At 38.2% G+C, this 16,074-nt stretch overlaps 1 protein-coding gene across 2 annotated transcripts in view; it reads left to right on the top strand.

The window, feature by feature from the left end:
- LOC139763510 (integral membrane protein GPR137-like) overlaps nt 1–16,074 on the top strand; it is a 61,648-nt gene that overhangs the window by 12,507 nt on the left and 33,067 nt on the right. For both annotated transcript variants that reach the window (XM_071689659.1, XM_071689658.1), the window contains exons 6-9: nt 609–796; nt 2,798–2,920; nt 7,106–7,222; nt 9,630–9,745. In XM_071689659.1, the coding sequence (XP_071545760.1) occupies nt 609–796; nt 2,798–2,920; nt 7,106–7,222; nt 9,630–9,745 (544 nt within the window). The remainder of the gene's footprint in view (nt 1–608; nt 797–2,797; nt 2,921–7,105; nt 7,223–9,629; nt 9,746–16,074) is intronic.

Below are 16,074 nucleotides of genomic sequence, written 5' to 3'. Positions count from 1 at the left end.
TACTATGGGGATTTAAAACCTTCCCATGACTTACTGTTAATTACACCGTATGCCTTTTTTAAATCAGTAGATGCTGCACACAGTATATTTTCTAGAACTTTTTCCACTTGCTTAGTGAAGACAGAAATTTGGTCTACACACCCTCTTTTCCTAAATTCACCCTTTTTACACCTAGAAGTGGTTCAGTAGTCCTTTTAGCAATGTTTTTTCTCAGTGCTAGGAAATGTTTACTCCTGCTGTCATGCATCACAATCAGTCTTTTTTAGAAACTTATTTGGGCACTATTTGTCAGAAGCAGAAAGTGTAATGGTATTATCAGCATGTGAATATTTTTCATGTAATATTTTTAAATGGCCTTGCACAGGAAGATCTTATCCTCATTTTATTTACCTCTGGATATTTGTCCACTAAGTGCATTATCCTTTCCATCAGTCACATTTTTCAATTGATCCATTCTTTCCTGCATATATCCTCTAGCCATTCTTCTCTTTATGATCATTTGACCTCATCTTGCTGAGAAACCCTTTACATTTATCTGTCAATCCTTGTATGTTTGCACGTCGTTCCTTATTTCAGTTTATCATAGATTTTTTTATTTTTCTGATCAGCTTTAACAGATAGCATAGTTCCAAGTCCAAAGCTCATTCTCTCCAACCTACCGGGAACTGTGGGCTATGTTATTTATGCCCGAGTCGTTATCAATGGTACGATGTTCATTACCATGGCTGCTGCTCTGGCATACCTGATTGTACAAGTGGCAAAAACAGCTGAAGTGCGACTTCTTCTGGAGACTGAGGTATGATTATAGTTTTGTAAATATTTTTCTGAAACATGAGATGAATTTCAGCAGAATTCTTAATAGGATCATTTTTGTACATATTGCTGGAAGCGAGTATCTAGATTCCTTCTGCAAGCGGCTACACTGCAGGGAAGTTGTCACATTTGGCAAGGCTGTATCTTTATCAGTGGATAAGAAGTAGTCTCATCAAGGACCTTGTTTCACAGGAGTCCATCATTTCCTAGCTTCTTTGTGGAATGCAGTTTTGGACCTAGAGGAGCCCCATGAAAGGGGTATTGGGGTTGTATGATGATCATAGTAATAGTGATGATAAAGTAATAGTAATGGTGATCATAATGATTATGATGATGATAATAATGACTATCCCTGTGGATAGGGAGAAGGAATGCTGCTCATGTATCTCCTGCATGTCTCAAGAAGGCAGCCAAGAGGGGTGGGAGTGAAGAGATGGAAATTCTTCCTGTTTTATTAGTATTATGTAGTAGAATAAGGAACAGATGAAAGAACCAAGTGAGGATTTGTTCCTCTAAAGCTTTGTCTTATGTTCCCGATATTGCTGGAAATAACGAAGGTATGAAAGTGATACTGATAGTGATAATAATCACCAAAGGAATTATGATGAAAGGATTCTGGCTGTGATATCTGTAAGGAAAAATTTTACAAGTGGAAAAATGTGTAGCTATTTAGTTCAAGATTAAGATGGTATTTAGAAAGTTATTGGTCAAAAAATTATGCTGTAGAGGGATTGAGGGATTTAGATATGAAGTTCAGGAAGCTTTCAAAATAGTGTAGGAATGTGTGTATCGGTATACTTCTAATTCCGGCATGGATAGGATATTTTTTCGATAGTTTTATAATTTACGCAGTGGCTGATCAGAGTGCTCTATCATTCAGAAGCAAAATGAATGAAATGATTTTGTTAATGATTGCACACTGTCTCATGTGATTTGTTAGAACTGACAGAATAAATGGCTTTTGTACCTTGAAATAAGAAATCAGAAACAAAAGGGTGTTGTATCGATATTGAATCTTGAAGAGGAAATGGTAGTTGTCCCATGTAAATTTATTCTAGCGAAAATTTTTGTGGACATAGTCATGAATATATTGATTTGTGAGTGTAATCTACGGATATCACAAAGGTAAGTTGGTACCACAAGTGTGAATATGGATATTGTCATTAAAGCTTCACTAATCATGGGAGTCTTTTTTCGACATATTTTATGACCAGTTACTTTAAAGAAAGATGCACATGTGCTCTGACTGATGATCTTGGAGACTTTTTTATTTGCCACTTATCCATGAGTGCAAGTGATGGAATATACAGGAAGGAAATTGTGAAATAGTCAACAGTTAGGTTATACTGGCTGTAGCTCATCTAGTTGTAGTTTATGGATTTTATGATTAATAAGTGAAAGTGAAAGGGATTTTGTGCGATCGGAGCCTGAACATGCAGAAGGGTGAAAGGTGTGCAAGGAGTGGAGTGAGTTGGAACAGTGTGGTATGCCAGGGTTGACTTACTGTCAGTGGACTGAACCAGGGCATTTGAAGCTTCTGGGGTGAACCATGGAAAGGTCTGTGGGGCCTGAATATGGAAAGGGAGCTGTGATTTTGGTGCATTACACATATATGAGTAGAAGAGCCATTCTTTGTCTGTTTTCTGGCACTGCCTTGCTGACATGGGAAACAGTGATCAAGTATAATAGATATATAAAATGATTTCTGTATGTTACCTAAATGGCCTGTAAAAATCTTTTCTAGACCCTTAGTTCATGGTGTATCACTTTCATCACCAGTGTCAAAAGCAATTTGTGAATGTTGATATAGTATCAAGACACACAGACTCAGTGAGAGTAAAAGAAGTTTTAAGGATAGCTTTATGATGTCTACTGCTGATCATATAATGCAGGTAGAAGAAGAAATCTAAAAAAAAGAGTTGTTGGATATTAATGTTTAGTATTTGATACTCATAATGTTTTAATGTTTGTTCTTTGTCCTCAGGATATGACTCAAGCTGGTGCTCGCAGTGTTGGTATCCTGCTCGTGACTCTTTATATGTTCCGAACTGTTGCCAACATCTTGGCGCTTGTTCCCTGTGTCGAATGGGTTTATGACACTGACCAGGTAACGCTTTACATTATATTTATTTGTTTATATATAATTATTTTACTTTGTCGCTGTCTCCCGCGTTAACGAGGTAGCGCAAGGAAACAGACGAAAGAATGGCCCAACCCACCCACATACACATGTATATACATACACATCCACACACGCAAATATACATACCTATACATCTCAACATATACATAAATATACACACACAGACATATACATATATACACTTGTACATAATTCATACTGTCTTCCTTTATTCATTCCCATCACCACCCCGCCACACATGAAATAACAACCCCCTCCCCCACATGTGCACGAGGGTGCTAGGAAAAAACAACAAAGGCCACATTCATTCACACTCAGTCTCTAGCTGTCATGTATAATGCACTGAAACCACAGCTCCCTTTCCACATCCAGGCCCCAAAAAACTTTCCATGGTTTACCCCAGACGCTTCACATGCCCTGGTTCAATCCATTGACAGCACGTTGACCCTGGTATACCACATCGTTCCAATTCACTCTAGTCCTTGCATGCCTTTCACCCTCCTGCATGTTCAGGCCCCGATCACTCAAAATCTTTTTCACTCCATCTTCCACCTCCAATTTGGTCTCCCACTTCTCCTCGTTCCCTCCACCTCGGACACATATATCCTCTTGGTCAATCTTTCCTCACTCATTCTCTCCATGTGACCAAACCATTTCAAAACACCCTCTTCTGCTCTCTCAACCACACTCTTTTTATTACCACACATCTCTCTTACCCTTACATTACTTACTCGATCAAACCACCTCACACCACATATTGTCCTCAAACATCTCATTTCCAGCACATCCACCCTCCTCCACACAACTATAGCCCATGCCTCGCAACCATATAACATTGTTTGGAACCACTATTCCTTCAAACATACCCATTTTTGCTTTTCGAGATAGTGTTCTCGACTTCCACACATTCTTCAATGCTCCCAGAACTTTTGCCCCTTCCCCCATCCTATGATTCACTTCTGCTTCCATGGTTCCATCTGCTGCCAAATCCTCTCCCAGATATCTAAAACACTTCACTTCCTACAGTTTTTCTCCATTCAAACTTACTTCCCAGTTGACTTGTCCCTCAACCCTACTGTACCTAATAACCTTGCTCTTATTCACATTTACTCTCAACTTTCTTCTTTCATACACTTTACCAGATTCAGTCACCAGCCTCTGCAGTTTCTTGCACGAATCAGCCACCAGCGCTGTATCATCAGCGAACAACAACTGACTCACTTTCCAAGCTTTACATTATATGCAGGGAAATAAAGTGGAAGAGGACTGGAAGGAGAGAAATGTGGGAAGAATGCATGGAATAGAGCATGTGAGGGAGGCATGTAAGGACAGGGAAAAGTGAAAACTTTTGCTGTGGCCACCTCTTTGATAGGAGTTCCCAGAGGGAATAGGCATTGGAGATGTAGATAAGATAGATACATGTGAAAGATGAATCTTAATAATTGCATCTATTTTCAAGTTAAAATTTGGAGTAAACTTTTTGTGCACTACTTTTTCACGACGAAAATTAAGTTATTTGAGATAAGTTGTTGAGTATATCTCCTCAGCTGCAGATTCTGAGCAACTTAGGCTTTCAGCATTTAGGTTTTTGCTATGATAGATGACTGCATTCCCACTGTTTAGTCTGTTTAGTTGCTCATTCATCATTCATCACAGCAACCACCTGAGTTTGTTTATTATATATGTATCTTTGATATGTCCACTAAGGGCAGGGCAGATGGTGCTTGTTTTTTTGTTGCTTGTGCAGCATATCAGACACATGGGGATCACTTTGTTTATGTGTAATTCATCTGGCCATCATCAGGAATCACATCCTGGTTTAATGAAAATTCATCAGAGTTTATGCTTTTACTAATTATTTCCCAGTATCCAAAGAAATTAATGGACTGAGACCCACAACTCTCGTTGGATTTTGCTTCAGATGTACCCCTTGTAAATAATTTTTAACCTGAAACTTAAACAGGCACGTAACTTAACAGGATTCCACCATTGGTCTTGGAACCCAATAGTCCCTCCATCTATCAGCAATCTATTCATTTGTCCTTTATCTGGAGTCTCATCTTGGTTTATTGAAGGTGTGTTTGAGGTTACCTATTGAGATTTTTCCCCTTTTTTGCTATTTGTCATGGTATAACCAAGAACAGGACAAAGTAGTCTTATTTATATACATCTAGTCCCTAGCTGTTATGGACAAAAACCACAACAGAAGTCCATCATTCACAGCCAAACCTCGCAAACCATATCATGGATTCCCCTGACCACTTCTCATTCCTTGGTTCAGCCCATGTACTGCTTGTCACCCTTATATACCACATTGCTCCAAGTTGCTCTGTCTTTTGAATACATCTTCCCCTCCTGCATGTTCAAGCCCTGACAACTTCATGCTTCTTTTATACCATCCTTCCATGTTCTAAGTTTTCCATTATCCATTGCGCCCTCCACTTCTGCCTAATATATCCTCTTCAGGTGGTGTCACACTAGCACTTTTAGTGTCTATTATGTGACATATATACCATTTTTTTTCATGAATTTGTATCAAATTCAAGGTGCATTGAGAAATGTGAAATGGTTTGTCTTGATCCCAAAAGTTTTCATAAGACTTCTTCAACACAATTTATACTTGTGCAAGCAAATTTTTAGTGAAATGAAATATATATATATATTATTTTTAAATTTTTAATGTTATATTTATAAAGTGAGCTCTGTGATTTCAGTGCTTTACACATGACAGATAGAGGATTGATATGAGTGAACGTGTCCTTTCTTTGTCTGTTCCTGGCGCTACCTTGCGTATGTAGGAAACAGCGATTAGGTGTGAAAAAAATACAGTGTAGTTCAGTCACATATTCCTTTAGAATTTTGAAGTCCAAGTTTATTATATTCACCCTGATAATCAGAAACACATTTGCTATGTTTACAATTACACCACATAGGTTCATATGCATGGCAGGTACAATTTTGCCATGGCTTTGATAGCATTCATTCCACTGTGGACATGTCAGTCCAAAGAATGCTATATTGGATGTATAAGGACATGCTTGCTTATCTGTGTTCTAGAAAATGAAATGACTGGCTTGTTGGTTCTACTTGTATGTGTTAATGAGCCTGCAAAACAAAAGATGGTTATCAGGAAATTGATGCAAGAAATTGATTTGAGAAATGCTTATGTGGCAACACCTTTAGTCTCTTTCCTTATTCTCTCTGTATGTCCAAACTATTTAAGCCTGGTCAGCTGTCAGTCATATTCTGCTTACTACAATATATCTCTTACACCTTCACTTTTTAAATGATCACCATTCATCACACATTATCCTCATTTACTTCATTTTCAACATACCCACCCTTTTCCATTCTTTTGTACTTAGATTTGAAGACTAACTCGTACAATAGTGTTGTGACTTCTGTGCCATCAGATATAGCCATCTTTCTTTCACATACATTGAACTCTCCTACCAAGCCCCTTATTGCACTCAAGACCTTTGCTTCCTCTCCCACTTTGTGACTCATTTCAGCCTCAGTGGTTCCTTGCACTGTCATGTTTATTACCAGGCTTATAAAGCACTCTGCTTGCTCCTGGTCCAGATTTTTCTTAGATTTTCCAAACCTGTGGCCAAATCTCTCTCCCTCTTGCCACAGTTCTGTTGTGCATAAGATGAAGATGAGTAACAGATATGCTATATACCCATGCTAAATCAGTTGTTCATGTTATTTTCATTTTCATTAGACTATGAAAGATGCCAGTCGTATGTACTTTAATTGTTTATAGGGACTCACAAGAAGTTGAGGATTTTCGGAGATATGACAAAGGTGCTATTGTTTCAGGCAGTTACAAAGAACAATACAGACAGTGTTAGATGATATTAATCAAGACTGTTTTCCTGCTCAAAACCTAACTTCAAAACATTTTTTCAATTCATTTATTTTTGTTTGCTTTTGTACAGAATTAGTAAGAATTTTTTTTTTTTTTTTGTTCTTCAGTTCAAGATAAAATGTAGAGTGGAGTTATGAAGAAAGTGAAGTTCTCATTTGCCAGATTATTATCTGTTCTAAAAAGCTTGACAAATGCATATTAGGCAGTTTCCTAAAGATTTATCGTTAGGATATGTACAAAGATATTTAGTTTTGATTGTATATGTATTATTATTTCAGGTTGACCTTCTAAGTGATAGTGAATATGGCTATTACACTTTCATCACCGTTCAGTTCCTGTGGGAGTATCTCCCTACACTTGCATCTGTTGTCTTCTTCAGAGTCAAGAAACCAGTGGTAAGTGACTGAGTATTGTTTCTCGTTAACATAAAACTTTCTTAGTCACATGATAAACTCTCGTGCATATAATTCAGTTTCTTTTTGTGGATACCAAGAGGCTATAGGGAGAGCTTCAGGGAAAGTATAGGGTGAGTGAACCAGATGTTTGCTTTTAAGAATTTCTGTGATAAAGACTTGAAGAGAGTGATTTGTATGTGCCATTTATGGATCTGGAGAAAGAATATAAGATTTGCATAGAGACACTAGAGGGGTTAGAGCAGGATCCTCTGCTAGGAATGGGTTGCACCAAGGAATGCTTCCAAGGGGAAGCAAAAATCTAGGTTTTAAGGCAGAGGTTAAACAGGTGGTCAAGGATTGGAGCTATTTCGAGGCACACTCTCCTCATATTCGGGAAGGTATGACATCAAGGCCATACCCTTTGTTCATCTAGAGTTGGGAGAGTACTATCTCTCGATCTGTCTATCGAGCATAGGTAGTTGTTGATAGACAGCCACCGACCAGGGAAGTATATTACCGGTACTACCTGCCTGGGTATTAGTAGAGTTAGTGACAGTGGTTATCATGTTGCACTCCTCTAACCCAGTTAGCTGTCTTTGCTTTCTACCTTAACCACATGTGTCATTCTTTCTACAAACATACAATCCATTCTTGTCACACCTAACACTTAACTCACATAGCTCATATTTCATAACTAGACTTTCCTGTGGTGAGTGCTATGCACTAGTCCTATCCCTGCCTTTTAGCAAAATGGTAGAAGCGTTAGTAAAAGTAGTAGGTAGGAACATTAGGTGTTAGAAATAGTAGGTTGGAGCATTAGGTGGACACATCAGGTAGAAGTAGTCGGTAAGAACATTAGGTAGGAGCCTCTGAGAGTTGCTCTCTGCCAGTGGCCTATTAGGTTGAGGCACTAAAGGTTAAGAAGCAGTACTTGAGTTCACCAGTAATGGAGACTTTTTTTTTCTGTGGTTACCCACTTGGGGGAGTCCCTGAAGGGTATGAAATTCAGAGATGTATATAGACAGGTAGACTGGCTGTGAGTCCACTGCACTGTCTAGGACTTTATAACTGCCATATGGGATATTTGAGTTAGAATGCTGACCACATTGCTGTGGAGGCCAAAGGCTCATGGATGAAGATTATGTAAGTAAATGAAGGAGTGAGTAGGAAGTTGTATTGGATATGTATAGTCTCTGTCTCTGTATCTGTATCTCTGACCTGTTCCTAACTAGAACTCCCTTAAGGGGGGTGGCCATGGCAATAAAGTCTCCTTAACTATAGAACTCCAGTGCTGCTTCTGAGCCTTTAAACCCTCACCCTTAACAGGCCACTAGCAGAGTGCAAGTCTAGTGCAGTGTTTGCAGAGGCTCCTACCTAATGTTCCTACTGACTACTTCTACCTAAAGCTCCTGCCTAAATGTTCCTACCATCTATTTCTATCTGTTGCTCCCAACATTTTGCCAAAAGGCAGGGCTAGCGCATGGTGCTCATCGCTGGAACCTCTAGAGTTATGAAGAATGAGCAGTGTGAATTAAGTGTTGATAGATGTTATGTATGACAAGGAGACATTGCATGTTTGTAGACAGAGTGCCAGTCAGTCGTTCACATGTGGGTGAGGCAGACAGAAATGACAGGTACCTAGGTTAGAGGAGTGCAACCTGACAACCAATGAAGTGCTGGCTCACTGTGCAGATGTTGCTAACCCTCCTAATACCCATGTGGGTAGTACTGGTAATACTGGTAGAGTATACAGAAAATGAAATATGATCAGGATCTCATAGAATGTGATGATAGGTGGTCTACAGGCATATTCAGCTAATGTATGCAAGAGTATGGAATGAAGATAATTTCTCTGAGGTCTGGGTCGGTGTTTCAAAAGTGCCATTGTGTAATGGAAAAGTTAAATAATTGTAGTAGTTGTCAAGGTAATATCCTGCTGAGTTTAAGAAGAAAGTTGTATATGGCAGTTTACAGATGGTAATTGAGGGTTAATGGAATAGAGTAATGATTAATTGAAGTTTTGTGAATTAAAGTTCCAGTGTAACATTTTGATGAATTTTGATATGCTCAACTTTTATCGTAAAAGTTTTGAATAAAGGCAATTTTCTTTTCATTTCTTTGTTCCATGAAAAGGTTACACTTTTTTGCTGTAGAGTGTTGCCATGTGATGTTTTGATTGCCCATGGATTTACACTAATGACTCCTTAAGTAGTCTTTACTCATTTTTTCCCCTCTGTAACGAAATAGGATAAAATTTTGTTATTCACATCCTTTTTTTTTATGAAAAAGTTACATGATTACATACCATGATGAGATGAATATGATGAAAATAAATGTATGAAAATATGCATTGAAGATGAGCATGAAATCCAATTACTTAAATTTCTGGTCTTTTTGTCTCCATCAGCTTCTTTCGTATCCACCAATTTTGGAGCCACCACATCGGGCTGGAAACAGACCAAGTGAGAGTGAAGATGATGGTTCATATGGCCACTACTATGCTCATCACTACCTCCACCCACAGTATGTATTGCCTGTTTTATCCTTTTTTTTTTTTTATAGCTGTCATTGTTGATTGATATTGTTTCATATTTTGTTGTATGCTTCTCCATAGGGTTTTTTGAATTGATTGGATATTCATTATGTTTACATAAAAACTGGTCAAATTACGGCTGCATGTATCCTTTTCTTGTACCATTGTTATTTGGTGGATCTCAGATTTGCACTCCAGCTTTATGGTCCCATTGTGTGTACTTGATAATAACTCAGAAGTTGATAAAAAGGCTTTATTTGTTGCATACAAATCAATGCTAACATGTATCTCATTTGCATGACAGTTTTTTTTGTCATTCAGAAGGCATGCTGTTGTAGAATCTTCTTCAGACTTTTTTCATTTTTCTCACCTCCAGACAGCCCTTTGTGCATGCTCTGTTTTGTCATGCAAGTGAGGGGTCACCTTTGGTGAGGCTGTATCTCCTCAAATAGCTTTTCACTTTAAAGGAGTCTTCATTTTCTTGCTAGTGCAAGAGCCTTTAGAAAGGTCATGGGTGACACCTGTACTTTCAAAGAAATTGGTCCTGGGGTAATTATCAATAAGATCAAACAAACAGCTCTTCAAGTATCTGAGAGGGCATGTGCTTAGTGGGCTTGATCTCTTCATGCTGCAAAAAGTAACAACTATCCCTGAGGATTAACTGGGCTGGCAGATACTAATCATTCAAGGGTCTTAGTTGATCAAGTTGGTAGGGTTTACAGTTGACATAAGTATTATCACTGAATCGTGTGTTGTTAACTTGTCCATCACCATTCACCATGGAAACTTTAAGTTTCTGGATAAGTAACTGGATGAAGGCTGTAATTGTTCCATTGCATAAAGAAAAGGGAACAGAAGTGATTATTCCATTGTGTGAAGAAAAGGGGAACAAAAGTGATTACAAAAATTACAAAGGAATAAGCCCTCTTATCATAGCTGACAAGGTGTTTGGTAGGAGAGTGATTTAAAGTATTCAGAGGATTAGTGGATTCTTTCATCATTGGAGAACACAATGAGTGTAGGAAGAGAACAGGGTGTGTAGATCAGAGTGTTTTTCTTGGACAGGTAAAAGTAGAGGTTTTAGAAATAATTGTACGCAACTGTTTTGAATTAAGAAAGGACGTATGACAAAGTAAAATGAAAGTGCTGACTCTGTATGGTGTTCATGGAAAACTTTTGAATGTTGTTGGGAGCTTTCATTATGGAAGTATTGTCTATGAAAGGACATATCCACAATGATGCCATGTTGAAGTGGGTCTTAGAGTGGAGTAAGGAGTGTACAGTAGGAACCAATTTGCTTAGGGTATTCCTTCAAAAACTTGGATCAACATATACCAGAAATATGTGAAAAATCAGGATTTGTCTGAAAGTTCAGAGGGGGAAGATGACTTTTGCCCAAGTTGAGGCTATAGACAGGTACATATGGTACTTGTCCCAATGCTGATGCATGGATGTGATACCCAGAACAGGTCAGGTAAAAATTTTGGTTGATTTGGATATCTTGTGTAGCATAATTGTAATTGGGATAGACAATGAAAATTGATGCAGAAAGGGTATGTGGTGTGAAAAGATCATTATAAAGATACATGGATGGGTCTTTTTGGATATTAGAGTCATATACACGAGAATTTATAGCAGAAGATACGTTGGTCAGGAAGCTCTAAATTGTTATAGTAGAGGATACAGAGAGAAGAGCTAGACCATGGGAGAGATGGATATATGCAGTGAGAATGGATTAGGGCTGAGGATATTTCAGATGATGGTAAAGGTATGATTGGGATATGATGCAGTGGAAAAATTTCTTATATGGAGGTTGTTTGAATGGAAATGTTTGCTTAATGTGACAAGTCAACTTATTGTACAGAATGAAAAAGTAAGATGCCCTCCCTTTATAAGAGTGGAAGTCTGTAGGCCTTAGGTTAAGGATGTGCATTCATAATTTTTGAAGGGCGTATGTACCTGATCTTCCTTATGGAACTGGTAATGGAGTACAGGTACACCACTGATTTTCTGGCACTCCTGGTTCCAAAGCCTTACCGGATTAACCATTTTGCCGGACCAACCGTGGTCACGTAATAATAATTCATCAACACACCTCTAACCCACAAATTATACATCTCCCATGTGTCTTAAGTATACCATGGACTGCTAGAAATTTAAATTAAACACATATTAAATGTTTGAGCACCCTAAGATGGTAAATCTGTCCTTAGATTGTTTGAATCCTGTTTGGTCTTCTCCACCTTCTGTTGTTAGTGTTTTCCTTGGTGTGCATTGCCCAGAAGAATGCAGTATCATCTGCATTATATGCCTGCTGAGGACTGAGGTGCTTGTCAGCTTCGAGTTTCACAAATTCGTCCACATACTCGGTAGCTCCTTCGTGGTTTGCAGACCGCTTTTCTCTGCACACTTTATTCATGGAAATTCCCTGATGCTTCTTGAATCTTTGAAGCCATTTTTCCATTTTTTCAACAGTTCTACTTTATCTTGGATCGACATGGACTGGTGTTTATGTTTGACACCACGACTGACACTCTCATATATCTTAGAAGCCATAGTTAGGGTTAAATTTAAGCAAAATAAGCTAGGAATCTCACAGAATTGCAGTATCACCACCAACAAGTGCAGTGTAAAGAATGTAAATAAGCATGCCCTACACACAACGCCAACTGTGGCCGCCCAGTAAACTAGTCTGGTGGCTGCGGTAATTTTAAGTTCCCTCACATGATTTTGTCCAGACTAAAGGAGGTGCTGAACCATCAGTTGCTGGATATTCGGTAGTTTAGCTTTATTGATAATAGATTTTTTTTATACTTTGCCATTTCCCGCATTAGCGAGGTAGCATTGAGAACAGAGGACTGAGCCTTGAGGGAATAGCCTCACTTGGCCCCCTTCTCTGTTCCTTCTTTTAGGAAATTAAAAACGAGATGTGAGGATTTCAAGCCCCCCGCTCCCTCCCCTTTTAGTTGCCTTCTACGACATGAAAGGAATACGTGGGAAGTATTCTTTATCCCCTATCCCTAGGGATAATTGATAATAGATAAGGAGATATATTGACGTTAAGGTTGCTTTTTAGTACAAGAATGAAGCTTTCTGTTGAAGGTGCTTTTAGCCATTCTTCTTCCTTTGTATGTTTTTGTGGAAGGGGGTTCAAGCAATAGTATTTCTGTGATATTCATATGTAGAAGTGCCATTTAAACATGATTTACATTTTTAAGAAGAATGTTCCCTCTAACTTATCCTAATTTTCTACCATTAACTCCAAAGTCCAACCACTGGGGTCTTGAGTTATTTTTGATTTTCTAATGTTAAGAAAATGTTTTTTATTCTTTATATTTATTTATATTTATTGATTTTTGTTTCATTTAGACAGCTTAGTGATGTGTACAAATAATCCAGGAGAAATTTTGGAGCACCTGATCTAAACATTTCATTTTTGCAAGTTTGTATGCTAAGTGAAGCTTCACTGGGATAGGTTGCTGGAATGCTTAATAATGATTGACAAATCTTTTGCTCATGTAGGCCAGTATGAAAAATAGGTGGTATACCAGTGAGGAAGGAGGTTTTGATGGTGCTTGCATCTTGGCTCCCCTTGGCCATATGCTTCCACTCTTATTGAGGTAAAGGCCCAGGAAGCCCAACTTTTAAGATTTTTGAGTAATGTCAAAAGTAACAAGACACCATAGAAAGAAAAGGAAAGTAACAAGACACCATAGAGAGAAAGGGATGTATTGAGAGAAAGGGGGATTTCCTTTTAATCTTTCCTACTTCAATACTTATATAGGCACCAAAGCAGTGTTTTCTACTGACCAAACTTTTGTGCCTATAGTGTGTTGATTTATATGCCCCTTTGAAATTGGATGAATGCATACAGAGGGGCTCTACAAATATTGTGACTGTTTTGCCATTGAGATATGTTTGATCGTTTATGTTGCATTAAGTTGACTTTCAAATACTTGCTAAAAATAATCAGGAATGTCATATAAAAGTGATTGATAAGTGTTGACACCATTGTTAGCAAATGTGTCCTTGTTTTTCTCAAAACCTTTTTGGAATGACATCATGGGTGCAGATTGATTTTTTTATACTGATTAAGTTCAGTCTCTTCCTTACCTCCTGAATTTTAAGCGTGGATAGAGACCAAAAATAGGGAAGAAGAACAGTGAAAGCTGCACATGTTGTTTAGTGTGTCAAGTTTTATGGTGTTAGTGTGTAGGCTGAATAGAAGTTGTTTTTGGATGTCATCTGACTGATCTGGAAGGATTTCTTTTTTAGAATTGTATACATTGTGCAATATGTAGTTTGTAGTGATTTTTTTAGTTTTGCAAAGTAGATTTCCAGTGTAGATGCATGCATGCACCTGCTTCAGCTTTTGGAATTGGAGTTAGATTTCACTGTAAATACTTCAACTTCAGTTGATTTACCTTTTGGAAATGGAATTAATTTCCTTTTCTACATGAGTAACTCCTTTTCACACCCTTTCTCACTCCTGTACTTATTCTTTTTTCTCTCTAAACTCATATCTGTGTATCATGTTAGAGTGGGGAAGAGGTAACCTGGTAAATTCAACTGTTTAGTAGAGTAATTTCAACCTATGTATTTCCTAAATCTCCCTTGTTTTTTGCTGTTAAATCTCAAAAGACCACAATATAACCATGTAAATGCAGTAGTGTAAGCATGTCAGCCATAAACTTATCCTCCACTCTAGCCTGGAAGTTCCATTAAGTGAAGAAATTTCCTAAAAACAGGATGTTTTATAGGTTCCATAAATTTTTTTCCTTATGAGCAGCTGTTCCTTCCCTATTTACTAGTGGCTTATATGTTTCACTATTGACCACTGCATGTGTTTTTATTGTGGCTCTTCTTCCACCTTTTTCATAACCAGAATGGGATCAGAAGCCTTCCGCTTTATCATAAGGGATAGTGACAGCTGTGTAGTGAGCCAGAACTTCAGTGGTTGTCAAGTTGCACTCCTCTGACTGACATGGACTATTGGCACTCTGTCCCCAAGTGATAGTCTCTCCTTGTCACACATGACGCTTGACAACACTTAACTCATGCAACTCATTTTTTCTAACTAGATTTTCCCATGGGGAGCACTGTGCACCAGCTTTGGATTATTAGATAGAAACATTAGTTAGAATTAGTTGATAGGAACATTTAGTGGGAGCATTAGGTAGAAGGGTAGGTTGGAGTATTAGGCAGGGACATAAGGTAGACACATCAGAAGGAGTCTCTGAAATGCTAGAGTTGCCCTCTGTCAGTGGCCCATTCAGGGCGAGGCACAAAAGGCTTATTAGTAGCACTAGAGTTCACCAGTTATAGAGATGCTCTATCTATATATATATATATATATATATATATATATATATATATATATATATATATATATATATTTTTTTTTTTTTTTTTTTTTCCAAAAGAAGGAACAGAGGGGGCCAGGTGAGGATATTCCAAAAAAGGCCCAGTCCTCTGTTCTTAACGCTACCTCGCTAACGCGGGAAATGGCAAATAGTTTAAAAGAAAAAAAAAAGAGATATATATATATATATATATATATATATATATATATATATATATATATATATATATATATATATATATATATATTTTCTTTTTTCTTTTAAACTATTCGCCATTTCCCGCGTTAGCGAGGTAGCATTAAGAACAGAGGACTGGGCCTTTGAGGGAATACCCTCACCTGGCCCAATTCTCTGTTCCTTCTTTTGGAAAATTAAAAAAAAAAACGAGAGGGGAGGATTTCCAGCCCCCCACTCCCTCCCCTTTTAGTCGCCTTCTACGACACGCAGGGAATACGTGGGAAGTATTCTTAATCCCCTATCCCCAGGGATAATATATATATATTTATTTATTTATTATACTTAGTCGCTGTCTCCCACGTTAGCGAGGTAGCATAAGGAAACAGACGAAAGAATGGCCCAACACATGCACATATACATGCCTATACGTTTCAACATATACATGCATGTACATACACAGACATATACATATATACACATGTACAAATTCATACTTGCTGCTCTCATCCATTCCGTTGCCACCCCGCCACATATGAAATGGCACCCCCTCCGCACGTGCAAGGTAGCACTCGGAAAAGACAACAAAGGCCACATTTGTTCACACTCAATCTCTAGCTGTCATGTGTAATGCACTGAAACCACAGCTCTCTTTCCACATCCAGGCCCCACCAAGCCTTCCATGGTTTACCCCAGATGCTTCACATGCCCTGGTTCAATCCAATGACAGCACGTCGACCCCAGTATACCACGTTGTTCCAATTCATTCTATTCCTTGCACA

This window comes from Panulirus ornatus, chromosome 47, assembly GCF_036320965.1.
Source record: "Panulirus ornatus isolate Po-2019 chromosome 47, ASM3632096v1, whole genome shotgun sequence".
NCBI classification, from domain to species: Eukaryota; Metazoa; Arthropoda; class Malacostraca; order Decapoda; family Palinuridae; genus Panulirus; species Panulirus ornatus.
This window is presented reverse-complemented; position numbering and strand designations above follow the sequence as displayed.